General features: G+C 30.5%; 1 protein-coding gene across 1 annotated transcript in view; it reads left to right on the forward strand.

The window, feature by feature from the left end:
• The window catches only part of mmd (disintegrin and metalloproteinase domain-containing protein mind-meld), a 2100572-nt gene that overhangs the window by 1178390 nt on the left and 907803 nt on the right, over window positions 1-14379 (forward strand). The window contains exon 17 of the mRNA XM_089595760.1: window positions 1341-1349. Coding sequence (XP_089451886.1) covers window positions 1341-1349 — 9 coding nt within the window. The remainder of the gene's footprint in view (window positions 1-1340; window positions 1350-14379) is intronic.

A 14379-nucleotide genomic window follows, 5' to 3' on the forward strand; every position in this document is an offset into this window, starting at 1 on the left:
ACCTACTTAACCCTTAAAAGTCACCCCTACCAAACTAAAAACAGGTTAACCTACCTAACCCTAGGAACTGCAAGTTTACTCGCCTATTTTTTTTTATAAAGTTGTAGTTCTTACTTCAAGCGATCCTATCCACCTATACATCCATTCCTTAACTCACCAAGCCCCTAGAAATCACCCTTGTCAAACCTCGAGCAGATTAACTTACCTAACCATGGAAACATCGAGTTCAGTCTCTTTTTTTCAAGAACTAAATAAATTCCACACTATAAGCCAGCTAACACACTTAACCATCAACCCCATAACCCACTGAGCCCCTAGCAACCATCGCTGCCAAATCACAAGCAGGCTAAGTGGGCTAACCCACCTAACCCTGGACACTGTGAGTTCAGTTGCCAATTTCTTTTCATACAATCAACAAACCTTGAACGTGTAAATAGTACGCCCGTTATTCCCAAGCCAGCAGATAGTAAGCCCACAATCGGAAATCTATTGCTCCTAAGCTTATTAACTCCAAATTGCTTAACCTTAAAGCTATAACCTACAAAATTGGTAAACCTAAATCTTGATTGAATCGAGAACTTATAATAATATTCCTCTGCCATACGATTGAATTAATAACTATGATAGAACTCTGCTAAAGTAAATGCACATACGTTTTTATACCTTACTACAGAAAATCCTTAAGCCTTGAAACTTATACACTCTGAACCACAATAACTCCAACCTCATACTTAAAATTTAAATGTGTAACAATTGTTCTCTTATATTGTACATCTGTTACTGTGAAATAAAGAATTTATATTTATAAACTAAAAAATTGAAATGGATACATAAATTTTCTTAACAAAATGAAACCTTCATAAAAATGAAATTAAATTTAATAAAGTGAATACTTTTATTTTCTAAGTTTTTAATATATTTCTTAAAAAATCTTTCAGTTTAGTCTTCCAAAAATATAACTCATTTAATAAATAGAACAAAGCCCATAACTGTAAAGTACTCATATTTATGTAAGTTTATATGGAAACATCCGAACGAGCAAAATTCTATTCTGAATGCAATTGTAAATGATCTTAAAGAAAAGCATTATTTTTCTAAAATAAATGCAAGGCAAGTAAGGAGCAGTTAACTAAATCATTTTTTCAAAGATAGAAAGAAAAGTGGCAAAATGTTTTCGGTAAAAAAGACACTTTTCAATCAAATTACAACTTTTTTCTAAATGAAGTCTTCGTGATAAAGTAACTTAATGATGATAGAGTCTTTATAATTGAGCATGAATACGTCATTTACCACTAAAACTTCACATGCTTTTTAAGATTTTTTAAAAATTTTTTAGTTAGGTCGACCTCGTACATATTATGAAAAAGGATGTTTAGAAACAAACAATACATCAGCTGAAGAAATTGCTTTAGAGAATTCTTAAGAGAAGCTGATAATAGCACTAAAATTCAAAGAACAGACATCTTTAATGGATGATACTACGGAAACTTAACAAAATTTATTTAGTACTAAAGATGTAAACAAAGCATTAGCGATGTTCTTGGACTTAGGTCTAACAAAACGATCATATGAAAAACTAAGAGACCACAGTTATAATATACACGGAAATAAACTTTATTTTACTTATTATGTAATCGCAAAAGCTAAAAAACCTTGTTACTCTGAGCACATCACTTGTTCTAATAGTGAAGCGAAAGTTTACTTTATATCTTTGCTCGGATACACTTTGAAACGAATTTTAATGACACTAAATCAAAAAAATTTTGACGAATGCAACAAAAAGTCTGGTAGTTGTGAGCAACTGGGAAATAGATGGAGCTTCAGGGCAACAAACGACAAGACAAAGATAAAATTTTCGTAGTGATGACATTAATGACCTAGCCTCGAGCGATGATACTTCTGCTAATCAAACAACAACCACTGATGCAAGTGTATTTGTTAGTTATTTTGTACCTCTGGAACTTAAATTTGTAGAGAATAAAATTCTGTAGGTTAATAAAGAATCTTGATCTGTATTTTACTGACACCCAATAAATTTTAAATCTACTAAAGAAAGCAATGCTGTTATGGAGAACAATGACGAATATATTCCAGCTTTGTTAAAGAAAATTAATAAATTCATCTTTGAATATATGGAAATGGTATTTAATGTAGTATTTGACATAACATGAATCTTGATCAATGGTAAAATGTGTAGTGTTTTGACTAAAAAAAAAGCTTCTTCTTGCTGCAACGTTTGTAGAGTTGGATCTGAGGGTATTAATAATATTACTAATGTCTTAAATCTTGAGTGCGAGACTGGATTTTATCAATGAGGATTTTACATGTAACACTGCTGGATTCATTTTATGGGATATATTTCATGTTTTATATAATTTAGATTTCAAAAAAGCATCAAAAAGAAGTACAGATCAAACTTTGAATTCAATAGATAAATCTGGAGTTATTTGTGTACAAAAAAATTAATAACTAAAATGTATGTTGTTGTACAAATCATTTCTTGTACAAAAGAAGTTAATTTGGACGCATTTTAAAAATATTGCTTGGCAACTACTAAAAAATGCTTACAACTCTACCCATGTTACAAGTTGCTGTCTTCCGTACACGAAGTTCTAATACATGGGTGCCGTATTATGAGAACATTTGAGAGACCTATTAGATTCTTTTCAGTAGAGGCTCAAGAAGCTAATAATATAACATTTTATAATAGTTAAGCTCGACATAGCAGAATGTATGAAAGCAAGCAGACTAACGAAGATACAGTTAAATGTTGTTTGATTTTATCTGATCTACTTATAAAAAGCTTACACATTGTTGAAAAATAAATCTGGACAGTTGACAGAAGAAGCTTAAAAAATTCTAAAAAGAAATAATACAAGTATTACAATTTTTTGTACACATTACATTTTTTAAATATAATAATTCTAAAGCTCGAAAGAAGATTTTAAATAACAATAAAAAAAGCCATAAAAATAGATGGAAGAAGAAAAATCAATTCTAAAGCTCGAAAGAAGATTTTAAATAACAATAAAAAAAGCCATAAAAATAGATGGAAGAAGAAAAAATTTTTAAAAAATTAAAAAAAAAACAAAAAAGAAACAAGAAGAAAATAAAAAAAAACGAAAAACAAAACAACCTCTTTAAAGACTGGTACTTTGACGTAGTAAAGGGGCTTGAATCTAACTCTATCAATGGTGGTAAATAAAAGCACTTCAAACAATTATTATTCATGGTATATTTTTATACAAGCCACATATTATATCCATATAAATGGTTAAATTCTACCGTAACTTCTAGATTTCGTGTCCATAGCATAACAAATATCCTCCCAACCGAAGAATAATTAGGGTTCAGGTAGAAAGGGTGTACTTCGAAGAACAAAAAAACATGACAAGAGTTGAGACTGATCAAATTCATTTTTAAAAATGATTTCCTCTTAAAACTACCCAAAGTTCCCTGGGTTAGCTGGGTAAGCCTGCTCATAGTTTGGCCGGATCGGTTCCTAGGGATTAAGTAGGTTGGGGATAGTTAGTTTCGTAGGTTAACCTACTTATGGTTTGACAGGGATGCTTTCTACAGGGTGAGTGGGTTAGGGGATAGGTAAATAGGTGGGTTGGATCACTCAAGGTGTGGAATCCAATTTTATAAAAAGTAATAGGCAAGTAAACACACAGCGCACAGGGTTAGGTGGGTTAGCCTACTTAGCCTGCTTTTGAATCGGTAGAGATGGTTGCTAGAGGTTTAGTTAGTAGTGGGGTTGGTGGTTAGGTCGGTTAGCTGGCTTATAGTGTGGATTTTATTAAGTTCTTGAAAAAAAGAGACTAAACTCGATATTTTCAGGGTTAGGTGAGTTAACCGGCTCAAGATTTGACATGGGTGGTTTCTAGGTGCTTGGTGAGTTAAGGAGTGAGTAGTTAGGTAGGTATAATTACTGGAAGTGAAAAATCAAGATTTATAAAAAAAAATAGGTGAGGAATCTCGCAGTTCCTAGGGTCAAGTAGGATAGCCTGTTTTTGGTTTGGTAGGGGTGACTTTTAAAGGTTAAGTGGGTTAAGGGGTTGGTGGTTGGTTGTTTCAGCCTGTATGTAGTATAAAGTTCAACTATTTAAAGACAAATATCGAGCTAGCTTGCTGTATCCATAATTAAGTAGGTTGAGGGTTGTAAATCAGCTTAGACGTGTGATGTTTTTCTGGATTACTAAAAAAACAGTAATAAATTTTATAACTTTTGAACCTATAGCTTCAAATAAATAACATTTTATAGAGATTAACGTAAAATTGTGACCCTATCTCATAAAATAACGCGTGGCTGAAATTGCTTATATTACTTCTCATTGTGCGATTGATGTCATGGAACGCCGTAAATTTCATAAGTCTAAACAAAAACTAACAGAGACGATAGCTGATTTCATGGTAAGATTAAGAAAATTAGCTCTTCATTTGCAATTTTACGAAACTCAATATGGTTTTTAGGGACTTATTTGGGTGTGGCATAATAAGTTATGATATTAAGGTAACCCTGTTGAATGGTTCCGATAAAACACGATAAAAAAAAATTATATCAGGATTATGGATGTGTGTCTTTGCACCAAAACCTAATATATTGATTAGTGTTTTCGTATGAATATCCCAGGATAATTTCATGTCAACTTTATAGGATCATACAAGTCTTAAACAGTATTGTAAAATATATAAACTTTTTTCGATTTAAACATACGACTTACAATTGCTTATAGGTTTTTTTAGGGAGAGTATAGAGCTGACACAAAATTGTATCATGTCGTATAAGATTAATTACATTACCAAATTATTTATTAGGATCCACTAAATTATTACAATACGTGTGATATGATATTATAGCGTGCTTATGATGTTTCACGCATGGTCATACTCAAATATTTCACCTGTAATTATACGATTAGCTAATTAATATACGTGACTGAAAATTGAGAATTTTTTTAAAAATAAGTCAAGATGTCTGACTAGAACTCAAATCTTTTGGGAAATTCGATTAATACACTATTTTAAAATTCAAACATATTTTCAGTCAAATAAAAATACTTTATTGAAATTTAAAATAATCATTTGTAAAAATGAAAAACGTATTAAACGTGCCATTTTTCGCAGCTTGCCTTTGACTAGACTATCTTTACATACATCTTATGTGTTTTTACGTACTTAAGAGCCTTAATATAGATCATATCTCAATGACTAAGTGATTATTTAATGTAATATGGCTTATAAATTTTAGTCTAACAATTATTATTATTCATCACGCACTTACATAACTTGATATTAAATAACCACCCTAAAAATTAAGTTTGAAAAATTTTACCGTGAGTTTGAATTGAACCGAAGTCCACAGGTATTTGAATCTGACGTGTTACCGCTGAGCAATAACAACATTAGATTCGAATAAAGAAAAACTGATATAAATCGTTGAACTGATATAAATGTACCTACGTTACGCGGAAACCCATTGATATCTTGTGAATCCATTACATTGAAGCACACGTCAAAACGTGTGTATCACAATTGTAGTTAATCGTTTAATATTAACACAGTATTTTGGCAAGCTCAGCTCCGTGGGCCTTCAGACAAGAAGTTTCATGTTGACATTGTCAGTCATATCCGCATTGAATACCAAACCAGTAGAAATTAGACGAGAATCATATAATAACACCATATGACACCATTTAAAGACTAAAATTATAAAAATATATGTGTTTATTTTCACCTGACATATTTCATAAGACCTTATATACCAAGAATACATCAAAATACTAAGAATAAAATAATATACATGAAGTTAAATGTAAATGATCCTATATAGTGCATGCATAGTTATTTGCTTGTAAGACATGATATAAATGTATAAAGAATTTTTTTATACAAACTTATCAGAAGTGTATCAAGAAAAACCTATGTCATAAAGTTTGCGTCATTAAATAGGAATATTTAATTATGGACGGGTAATACAAACAAGTCGAAAAATTTTAAGTAAACATCAAGGTTGGCCATACGCAACTATCTGAAAATAATCTATATAAAATAATATGTTCAACTATTTTGTAAACTACCATATGTACTTGTTATCCACATATAGGTATATCTCGTTCCGAATCATCGTAAATATTTTTACATCATATACACCGATACATTGAAAAGACAAGAAATTTACTGATAAAATGTTATACCTCGCAATTTTATGTCCGGTATACTAAAAGATATTTATATCAGGTGTTATCATGTTGTACCAAAACCATTTAATAGGAAAATATACCAATGCCTGGCTACCACAAAATTGGTCACAAAGACTGGCCAAAATTACAATTTTTACAATTTGCAAAAATTTTTTCAGCTGTAAAAAATATTTTCATTAATATTCACGCTTAAAAATTATAATTATTTTATTGTTAAGAGTTATCTTGATAATACTTTAACCAGAAAATTAGAAAAAAGTGTTTCTTTAAAGTGATTTTGGTTGGCTGACCAGGCTTTGGGATATCTGTCTACGTAATCTTATTTTTAGTGTGTCATAATAACTGGCTAATGTTAATTGCGTACAATTCATACGACTGGCCAGTTATTGGGACTTGAAGTCTCGGCCACAGGGACAAGTTTCTTTTACAGTGGTCAAGAATTGGGACATTCCATCATGTCAAATAATAAATAAAAGCTTTTTTCTGTGTATGCAAAAAATCATTTTTTTCAGTACATTTAAAAATAGTGTTATAACTTTAAAATAATCTTAATTAGGACTTGAAATTTTACTTTTTTTTATATTTATCAAGTACTTGAGAAATAGGTCTACTAAGATGGCCAACGTTTGGTACATTTACCTTAAAGTGGAATTATTTAAAAAAACTAGACTAACGTTTGGAAATGCTTTAAAAAACGCAACAGCTATAGAAAGCGCTGAAATTTACACTAGTAAGGTCTCAATGGAAAATTCCAAGCAGCAAGAAATTTTCATGGTAAGAGGCTGAAATTTTAGCAGGTTTAGTAAAGCAGAGAAAGAACTCGAGAGAAGCTATTATACGAAAAGGAGGTAAACCTACGTTGGGCACAGGTAACAACACAGAATTAATTTGTTATTGCTGTAGCAAGTTAAATCACCGGGCAATGTCTTGTGTACATCCGTTCAATGTCCGTAATTTTTAAACAAGAAAGGACTTCTTCAAACAGCGTGTTTACAGAAAAAGCACTGGTGATTAATTTTTTTGAGAAAGACAGTGAAGAAGGAAAAAGTCAACAGGGCGTAGGACAAAGCGATTTGTATGCGATCAATAATTTGTTTCTGTAAAACCAAAAGGGAAGTAAATATCTTAAGTAATTTCAAATAGAATAAAATTCTGAATGTAAATATCGCAGGTCAATTGGCATCAAATCCTATGTACTTAGAATTTAAAATTAATTCGTGAAAAGTAAAGTTAGAAGTAGAAACAAGCACATTCGTTACTGTGATTTTGAAGGAAACAAGAACCTGTTGTTTAAAAAATTGATGTTAAGCAAAACGAACAGTGAATTATATGGGTACGAAACGCATGTATTATTGCCTATAGGTACGCTATATAACCTCAGTATCGAGTTATACTATACCTATAGTTAAAAGTGATGGAAAATTGTGCATTTGTAGTGACTTTAAGCTCACCTTAAATCAAAATATAGTAACAAGTAGAAATGCATTACCACACATAGAAGAAGTTTTTGTGGTACTAAAAAACGGGTAAAAATTGACAGAGTTAGACATGCCACAATCGTATATGCAATATCTGGCTGCTAAAAACTGTAAAAAATATCTGACAATGAATACACATAAGGGCTCACATGCTTATACAAAGATGCCAGAAAGAGTATCGGTCTGCTCTGGCGAGTTTTAATCAATAATCAATATCGTTATTGAAGGTATTTCAGGAACTGTTGCTTACTAAGACAATGTCTACGTAACAGGACAGAATGATGAAGAACACTTAGAAAATTTGCGATTAGTTTGCTAGTGACTACAGAATTATAATTTGTGGATGAGAAAAAAAGAGTGTAAAATAATGCAGACAAGATTAGAGTTACTAGGGTTCGTTACAAACGAATTAGGTTTGCATAAATCGAAAATAAAAGTAGCAGCTATGGTCAAAGCACCTTGGCCAAATGACAAAAAGCAACTATTTTCTTTCTTAGAACTAATAAACTTTTATTTACGTTTTTTGCAGTATCGTGCTAAGAATTCGTATGCACTGTACGAATGCACAAATAAAGAAATTTTTTAATAGACAAACAAATGTAAGCGTGCATTTATGTGGGTGAAAAGTGAACTGATTTCGCTGCTAGTATTAACTCATTATGATGCTAGTCGACTGTTAGTACTAGCATACGACACATCAGCTTATGGTCTGTCAGCAGTGCTTTCATATGTACATTAAAATGGAATGGAGCAACCAATCGCTTACGCTTCTAAAAAGATTCCCTCAAAAAAGTACAACGCGCTGTTATAGACAAAGCAGCATGAGCGATTTCTTTTGGTTTCAGGCGTTTTTATGGTTATATATTTGTGAAGGAGATTACACTGCAAACAGACCGCAAGTCCTTGCAATACATTTTTAGTCTAAATATTGGAATTCCATTGACAGCTACCAGTCGTTTGTAGCAATGAGCATATATTTTATCCAGTGTAAAGTATAAAATAGAATACATTAAGTTGGAGCAAAATGGAAATTGTGACGCATTATCGCGGTTGTCTATAAATAATAATACGAATGTTTTTGAAACTGATTTTACACATGTAAATTATAATTCTAAAAAATTAGGTATGGTAGATTTTCATGAGATCGATTCTAAAACAGAAAAAGAAACATTTTGTCAAACATTAAATGATATACTACTAAAGGCTGGACTACAGACTTTAAAAACGTAACTGTGGAAGAAAAACAATATTTTGAAAAGCGATTAGAACTTACGATTGAAGAAAATTGCTTGCTATGGGGTTATTGAGTAGTTATCTCAGAATCATTACGTTTGATAGTCTTAAAAGAATTGCACGAGTCACACTTAGCCATGGTTACAATGAAAATGATGGCACGTTTGTATGTTTGGTGGCCAAATATTGACCATGATATGCATGCGTTAAGGCAAACATGTCAAATATGCTTAGAAGAACACAAAATGATATCCCGTGCCCAACTAACACCATGGCCTTGGCCAGATTCATCATGGAAAAGAATTCGTGCTGATTTTCCTGGTCCATTTTTTGGCCGTATGTTTCGTATTATCATTGATGCACATTCCAAGTGGCCTGAAATTATTAATTTTGGGTCTGACTTTAGCGCTAAAAAATTGATTAATAAATTTAAGGGTATATTTTTAACATGGGGTTTGCCATTAAAATTGGTCATGGATAAATCGACAAGTGAGCTTTTCAATGATTTTTTAAGAGAATTGGGAATTACGCATTATTTTTTGCAATTGCATCATCCAGCTACTAACGGTGCTGCAGAAAATTGAGTAGGTGTTTTTAAACACAAAGTAATAAGGATTGTGAAAGGAGGAAAATCCTTGGATGATGCTATAAATATTTTCCTTTTCGATTATCACAGCGCTCCTCATTGTACTACCAGAAAAAGTCCGATGTTTTTAATGTGTAAAAGAGAAACGCAAACTTATGTTTATTTATTACGTCCTAGTATAGAAAACAGAGTCTTCAAAGAACACCATGATTAAATAATAAGAAGCAGTGGCTCTCATTCACCATTTTTTGAAGACGGCGATATCTGAAATACAAAGATCCAAGCGTCACCATAAGAAGAAAGATGCGTCTTCTAAAAACAAGAAAAGTGTGATTTAACACGGAATAGGAGGGCGTTTACTTAGTCATGCAACCAAGAAACGGCTTATCTATCGAAATTATAACACCAGTGAGCAGAGCATTACGAGCGTTTTGACTGCGATGTTGACAGGTATACGGCTCTTATTACACTGTTTTTTATACGTACTCTAAATACATACTATTACATTTAAGTATTGTCTCCTTACTTGCTAAATCCAATTATCTATTCATGTATAACAAATTATACTTACGTTTTCTATAATTGGCACTTCATATCTTCGCCTTTTTCCAACCAAGAGCTATTTTTATGATTATTTCTATTATTTTTATACTTTTATTATTTTTTTGTAATGACAAATTGTATTGCGATAGTATGCATTTTAATCTGTTTACTTAATTTATAACCAGACGTGGTTTAAATACATGGCTTAAATTAAGCACCTTTATTATACTTACGAAAAATAAGAAAGTTAATTTACTAAAACGTACGTTCTTATATAAATATATTTTAATAGAAAGTGACCTATGGGGACACTTTTATAAATATATAATAATATAGATATATACTTATCCACCTCAATCCACCGTACGCACTTTCCATGCTAAGTACGTACACGGGAATAAACGTATATTGTGAGAAAATAAGGAACTTCAGGAAGTAGAAGCATGAATTTAACGCATTTATTAAAGCTGTCTGTGGATAGCTATTACAACTTTGGACTCTCACAGTTCCAAGTAATAATAATTTCTCTGAATCTAGTGGTTGAAGTGTATGCAATTTCAATCTCTGATCTGTCAACTTATGACGGTATGTATATCATGTGTGTTCCACCTGATAGCATGCACATGTGCCTACAGTCTGTGGTGTCCGCACTTTCAGTGTGTACGTATGCATGCCATACTCGAGCATTGATGGTTATAACTTAATCTCGAAGGTTGAAACGTATACGCTTAATGTGTATGCATTTAATGAGTATTTGTACTTTCTTAAGCCAGATTCTTGTACTTACGCAGCACAAATTTTTCATAACGCAGGAATAATTATGAATTAAAAAACTTTCTAAGCTCTTACTCCAACTTCTGTTCCTGAATTTTAAGTACGTTTTTTTTTTTTATTCTGATTTTATTACAATATTTACTATGACACATTTGTTAAAAAATAAAGAGAATATCCTTTATAAGTGATTTATTAGGAACTTATGGGTGGGGTGTTAATAAACACATGCACAAATATTATTGTTTACGAAAAAAAAGAATTAAAAAAAAAAAAAAAATTGTATGAATATTTTTTTATTAGAAGAGACTAATAAAAGCTCTACTATAAAGACACGTGTACAAAAAATATGCAAATATATACATAATGTCAATATATCTTTTTATATTATATAGTTAAATAGGTGGGGAATTCTAAACAACCACCAAAGCTTTCCACACACCCCTAACAGCCCTCACACAATACCTGAATTCCACGGCCCACCACCCACGGCCCACCATTAACACATAAGAAATAAGTTAAAACTCTGTAACTTACTCTATTATCTTAACACACTGAAATTCTTGTCAAAACCCCCCATCACACACTGCAAACCCCTCACGGACCACCCACTACCCCCTTGAATTTTCTTTTTACCAATCTTTTCTGACCATTATGTATACATTTTATTTAAATATATATATATGCATATCATTTCACTTTTAATTTACTTAAGTAATGAAATAAAAAATTACCTTATCAGTAAATTGAATTAGATCCATTACATTTGATTTACGTATAAGCTTTACATTAAAAAAAGGTTAGTAAATACAATTTTATTCTCAATAGACCCCTATTTTCTTCCAAACCTCCTACCATTTTGACAACCCCCCACATGATTTTCAGAGAACCTAATGGTAATCTTACAGATCCTTACAAGCCCCGATATGTATACACACTTTATCAAAGCGTATATGTACGTAACATGTATGTATATACATTCATTCGCTTTTTATTCATCGACATACCCACACATACACTCACCCTTCTATGTCCACATTCACAAACATGTGCATCAATATATATTACAAAGTTAATTGTGTAAGGAACTTTTTCTAGCCAATGCAGCCTTATTATGAATATGAGGTACATCAAGTAAATTAATCTTATCTAAAACTATAATTTTATCAAATAGCATTTTGAAGCTTTGACAAAGATTATGAAAAAAAATTGAACATCCAAAATTACTAACATTTACTTAAAATTACATACGTAGACAAAATTATCGAACTATAAGACGATCTTTTTACAACAAAATGGTCACAAAATTATACATACAACAAACAAATAACAGTAGAATGTGCTTCTATTATAGATTAAATCTTAGAACTTTCAGAACATTTTAATCTTTGTGTATGTGCTCAATAATTACCAGATAACTATCCTAAAAAAAAATTTTCAAGTAAACTTTCTTAATTTAATTATTGAGTTATAAAGCCATTATTTTAACTTTTAAATATTTTCACTAGAGTACTGGTAACATTTAAAATTACTCAACAAAAAATAGAAAACTTACTATGTTTTAATATCATAGATACAGACTGTCTTGCAAATTAGGTAGCAAGAACTTAAGACCGTTATGATAAAAAAAAAGATTGACTTAAAAAATTCTTATGAATTCTTATATCACAATCAAATGCCCTAATATTAATAATTTGAGATGTGATCCCGAAAGTTTAAAAATTATATTCTATTACGGGTTATTCAATCCAGTTACTAATAGGCCATCTTATATTTTAAAAAACTTTACATTAAAATGAAAAATAATTTTATTTCTTCATACCATTGTCTTAATATACGAAAAGTCCAAAATATATGCAGAAGCACTATCAGGGTAAAGATTTAAAAAACATGGTCTACCTCATGCACACGCTTTAATAACTTTTTGTCCTGTTAAGAAAATTATCATGTCTGAACTAATAAATATACTTATCGCTTCTTAAATTTTTTCGAGTAACGCAAAACATATAAGATTTGTCATGAAAAACATGCTTCACAGTTTTTATATAAAATACAGTTCTTGTACGGCTCATTTTAATAAGATAAAAACTAAAAATTTTTCAACACCTTTTACAAATGTACTATATTTAAAAATATATTTCAAACAAACGGTTATTCACGATGCAAATGAGCAAGTGACACGTCAGATAAATATATATACCAAACTTGGACAAAAAATATGAATTTAGAAGACAGTAAGAAGCTTGTTTTTTATTATAAATTTTTATTGATAAAATATAAATGCTACGTTAACTTTTAATGTAGTATACTAATCAAAAAAATAAAATAAGTTGATGACTTTATTTACAGTGGTAGTAACAGATTGTTCATAAGAACCTAGCAATTGAGAGACAAAGAAAAATACAAATTTATTTAAATAAGTAGTCATATTGATGCAAGACATGTGGGTCTAGTAAAAGCCGCTTGTGGATTACAAGGATTTTTTATTTGTGCTAGAAGTAATACAGTGGTAAATGTAACCGTCTACCTTGGGAACAAACAAAAACTTATACAGGATGAAAACAAACTTGAAAGTCGTATAAGACTTTTAAGTATACAGAACAGCTTAGATGTCATTTAATAAAAATTACTATTTTGCAAAACTATAAAATTATAGAAAGATTTTTGAATACCGTTAGATTCAACAAAATATCTACAAAGGATTATAAACGGTTTTCTCAACTTATTTTAAGCTCAATTAAAACTGCAACATCCTTAAAAAAAATAAAAACATACAAAGCAATTAATTACTAAAAGTTCAAATATACTGCAACTGCAATGGGTGATGTTGATGGTGATTCTAAAACTAATCATACTTTCGAAGACGCAATTACTTTTGGGCTTTTTTATTAATTAGAATAATTTCTTGCATGGTTTTTAGTTCTGTAAGATAATCAAGATAATAAAATATGAAAGAAGTATAAAAATAAACAAAAAATTCTGTTAATAATAGAGATAATCACATTTTTTTATATATTTACAAAATTTAAGACTCAGAATTATGATCATATAAATATTTAAATCGAACCATCCTCAAACAAGTAAAGATACATCATATTATTTAAATAGAGAAGTATCTTTTAGTAAAGAAGTACTTGACTCTTTGAACATGGATGTAGGTGATAATAAAACAAATGTCTTATACAAATTTTGAATAAAATTATAAAATATTTTCTAACAACGATTCTAGAGATTTGAAGAAACCTCATTACATGAAACAGAGTTATTATTTTATTTCTCAAGGTAAAAAAATTTTTCAAAGGCTTGGACTGGTATAGCCTCATTAGTGCTTCTAAGAGGTATGATAACTCATTGAAATTTTAGACTTTTGTTAGACCAAACAAATATCGAAAGCGTATTTTAAAAATTACATAAACAATAACAAAAATAACAAGAATATGATTTATTTATCAAGAATGAAGCTTTAAATTTTCTAAAAAAGCCTTAGATATATTTTACAGAAATTTAGAAAATGTTTGTAATGCGGAAATATATATTTTGGAACAAAATTTATTTTTTTGCGAAG

Source organism: Copidosoma floridanum, unplaced genomic scaffold, assembly GCF_036245765.1.
Source record: "Copidosoma floridanum isolate Cflo_tuat_1 unplaced genomic scaffold, Cflo_Japanese_pri ptg000027l, whole genome shotgun sequence".
NCBI lineage: Eukaryota > Metazoa > Arthropoda > Insecta > Hymenoptera > Encyrtidae > Copidosoma > Copidosoma floridanum.